A 3,974-nucleotide genomic window follows, 5' to 3' on the forward strand; every position below is an offset into this window, starting at 1 on the left:
CCCTCCGGCACCACTCGTGGCCCCGGGACCGGCTCTTTCCCGTGGGGACGCTGTCGTCTCTCTGCAGATTCAGTATTGCCCAAATTTCGGACTTGTCGTAGGAAAATACGCCCGGCAGGGGCGTTTCCGGGAAGCAAATACATTATAAAGTATTAATTGCCAGCTCCACTTACACCCTCGCCTAGGAGGCGAAAGGGATGGTTGAAGTCTGCTATTAACTGTTATTCTGAAAGACTAAACAAGTTTTATGTCAAGTTGGGAGACAGAGGCAATGTACTCCAGCAGACAACGTGTGAAGACAGTAGTGTAATGTGTAAGAGAATAAAGCTGGTTTACATAATTCAGGTTTTAAATCTCACGTAACGATGTGGTAGTAATACAGGCTTGTGCTAATTAGTCTATAAGAAGTTACTCATAATTTTTAACTGTTCGGTATTTCATGTAGCACATTAATAACTGAATGAATGTATGGAAAGTAAAGCTGTTGAGACAGTTTTGCCGTTCAGTGTGGTATAAAAAGTACTCATCTGTGCAATAAAGTATCCTAGGGTAAGTAAGGTAGAGAAGGAACTTTGTGATTCTTCCAGGCTGGGACCGCTGTTTATTGGGTCTTGTGTTGTCTTTGTGCTAATAGTGATAACAAGTGTATTATATATGCTTGGGACTGGTGAACTATTTTGATTAAATTTACTTGATATAGGCTTTTATAAAAGGGAGAAATCTAAATGATGTGGCTAAAATACACTCTTCCTATTGGCAAAAATAATATTTTTTAGGCAGGTGGTTTTCTAGCAACCACAGGTATTTTACACATAGCGTAATAGTTCTGTGTGAATCACTTCCATTTTATTTCATAGGCTGGTCGCCTGCTGATACGGAAATTAATTGCAGAAAAGTTGTGCATACCTTGGAATGAAATACACTTGCAAAGGACATCAAAAGGAAAACCTTTCCTGGCAAATAGCGTATTCAGTATCTATTCGAATTACAACTTCAATGTCTCTCATCAAGGAGATTATGCAGTTCTTGCAGCTGAGCCTGAGCTTCAAGTTGGCGTTGACATTATGAAGACTGACTTACCAGGTAATGCATTATGGTGACCAAAGCAGTAGTGTTTAAGTGCTGAACATTTTAACATTTCCCAAAGAACCTATCTGCGTCTAGAAATCTAGTGTAATTAGAAGAGAGTGTATGAATGTACTATGTATTTGCTTTTTTTTTTTTAATTGTTAAATGCACTCCTCATTGTTTATTTAGGGTTTTCTGTTATGCAGGATATGGATGTATTTCCAGTTTAGAAAAGCGGAACCCTGGAAAAATAAGGTCATGAATCCTGCTGTGATATTGACTGGGACCTGCAGGCTTGCTACCTGTTAGGTGGAAGCAAGACTTTCCAACTAGTGATGGTGGTATCCATCCCCATGAGAACTTTATAGCCTGTGACTGTTACTCCCTTGTCCCATAATTGTGGACGAGGTATGTGTCAGCACCAGGCCCAATACTGTAGCAAACTGGCATCAAAGATTTGCTATGCGTGTGCAGAAACCCTCAGTGAGAAGGCGTTATGAGGGAACGTTTGAGGTGCTCCTGGTAAAAGACTAAACTTTGCAAACTTTAGTTGTTGGCCTATTTGTATGAAACGTTGTGCTCGCCTAACTATAGTGGTGAAGATCAGGATCCAAGTTATGAGTTAGAATTCTAGCAAAGTGTATCTTTTAAATAGTTTTATGAAGATCGCTTAGTTCACAAATGTTTGTCGATGCATGGCTGGGTTGAAGGAGAAACATACCGGGATTTACGATTTACTGGAATTTTAGTTTTTTAGAATCGTCCTCCAATGTATAACCAGATATGATAGTAATATCCGTGTTCTTAGGAAATCTTATTTTACAATTTTCAAGTTGCCCAGCATTTTATGCTATGAAATAATTTGTGTGGTAAGGTGAAGATTCAGATAAACCTTGACTGGATAACTTTTTCTCTGATCACTTTACACCTTTTTAAAGATGATTACAAATGTACATTTTTTGAATTGGCCTGTTTAGCTAAGATGCACAGAAACTTTACGACAATCCAAAGTGAAGTTGTTCTTCTCTGTGACTCACTTCCATCTACTGTAGACCCTCACTCTAAAGACGGTGGTCAGCATGTGGTGCCATGCTATAGCCCGTGGAGGACCCCACACCAGCGCAGTTCTGTAGTTCGCGACAGGAACTGTGACACATGGGTAAGGCTGCACTGGAACAGGTACCCCCGCAAAGGGTCTGCAGTAATGCAGGGCCCGATAACATCTAAGCTCAAGGCCAGTGCTTTTATCATAGCTCTCCCAAGCAAAACAAAACAAAGTGATGCCCTGGCTGTGTCCCCTCCCCATGTCTTGCACACCCCCAGCCTGTTTGCTGGAGAGGCAGAGTGACAGAGAAAGCCTTGATGCTGTGCAAACACTGCAGCAGTAGATAAAATATTGGTGTGACATCAGCACTGTTTTAGGTGTAGGTACAAAACACAGTGCTGTACAGGCTGCTATGAAAAATAACACCCAGACCCACTACCCTTGGAAACACTTTGGCTGCACTTGCCACAGGCCTTACCACAAGGCTCCCTAATTACTCATTTTAAAAAGCTTTCATATTTCAGCAGGTAAACAGTGAAAATCAAAATGTTCAAACATTCTTCTTTGTATTTTAAGCTTTTATTGGGAAATGAAAAATTAAAAGTGATTTATACATGCCATATATGGAGGTAGGGCTATCTTGTATCATCTGCTGGCATTTTATGCAGCTGGAAATGTAGCTGGCATTTTAAAGACAAATTGCTGATGTCCAGCTGACAAACTGTATTAAATTCCTTCCGAAAGTAGGAAATAATTGTGAAGAAGTTTAACTTTACATTTAGGCTTAGAAAGCTGTATTACTATTACTTCTCCATTTTGGAATATAATGCATTCAGCTTTGTAAGGGAATACATTCTTAGGTTTTTTCCAGTCAATGACTGCCTGTCCTAGGGTTTCCAAATAACAACATGAAACTGAAGTTTAAAGTAGGATTTGGTATCAGGAAAAGAGCTTAATCTCAGCAGAAATGCAGGAAAAGCAATGAAACTGAACTCAATTTTTAGTTAAGGGTTTAGATACAATGTTCAGTTCTTAACTTCTTCAGTAGCAAGGGAGGCTCATGCCAACATGTCCTAGAGTTGTTGATGGCAGCAGTCATGGCCTCTTACCACAAAGCAAATGTTGACACATTCCCTTGGGCAGCTGCACAGAGCAGCTGTGTGGTTTTAATTTGTGAATGTGAGCTGGTGAGACTAAGTAACACTTGGCGATCTGATGCAAACAGGTTTCAGTGTTTTTACACATAAAGAGAAAAATGGTGGTTATTCTGGAGGTGCTCATGATTCTAAAGACTAGATGATGGAGTTAAATTGGTGGGTTTGTAATACAGTGGTACTGCAAAACCATGTATCCAGATGACCAGTCTAAAACAAGCTAGTGACAGACACAGGATGCTAGGAGTCTACCTGGACTTCAGCAAAGCCTTTGACACAGTTTCCCACAGCATTCTCCTAGAGAAGCTGGCGGCTCATGGCTTAGACAGGTATACTCTTCGCTGGGTAAAAAACTGGCTGGATGGCGAAGCCCAGAGAGTTGTGGTGAATGGAGTTGGTGGCTGGTCACAAGTGGTGTCCCCCAGGGCTCAGTTCAAGGGTTGGTCTTGTTTAACATCTTTATCACGACCTGGATGAGGGGATTGAGTGTGCCCTTAGTAAGTTTGCAGATGACACCAAACTGGGTGAGAATGTCAATCTGCTTGAGGGGAGGAGGGCTCTGCAGAGGGACCTGGACAGGCTGGATTCATGGGCTGAGGCCAACTGTATGAGGTTCAAGACGGCCAAGTGCTGGGTCCTGGACTTGGGTCACAACAACCCCATGCAACGCTACAGGCCTGGGGAAGAGTGGCTGGGGGGCGGGCAGC

The 3,974-nt window shown here is 41.8% G+C and overlaps 1 protein-coding gene across 1 annotated transcript in view; it reads left to right on the forward strand.

Moving 5' to 3' along the window:
• AASDHPPT (aminoadipate-semialdehyde dehydrogenase-phosphopantetheinyl transferase) overlaps window positions 1-3,974 on the forward strand; it is a 29,904-nt gene that overhangs the window by 1,466 nt on the left and 24,464 nt on the right. Inside the window, exon 2 of the mRNA XM_035898520.1 lies at window positions 858-1,083. Coding sequence (XP_035754413.1) covers window positions 858-1,083 — 226 coding nt within the window. The remainder of the gene's footprint in view (window positions 1-857; window positions 1,084-3,974) is intronic.

Source organism: Egretta garzetta, unplaced genomic scaffold (genome assembly GCF_000687185.1).
Source record: "Egretta garzetta isolate BGI_Z169 unplaced genomic scaffold, ASM68718v1 scaffold217, whole genome shotgun sequence".
NCBI classification, from domain to species: Eukaryota; Metazoa; Chordata; class Aves; order Pelecaniformes; family Ardeidae; genus Egretta; species Egretta garzetta.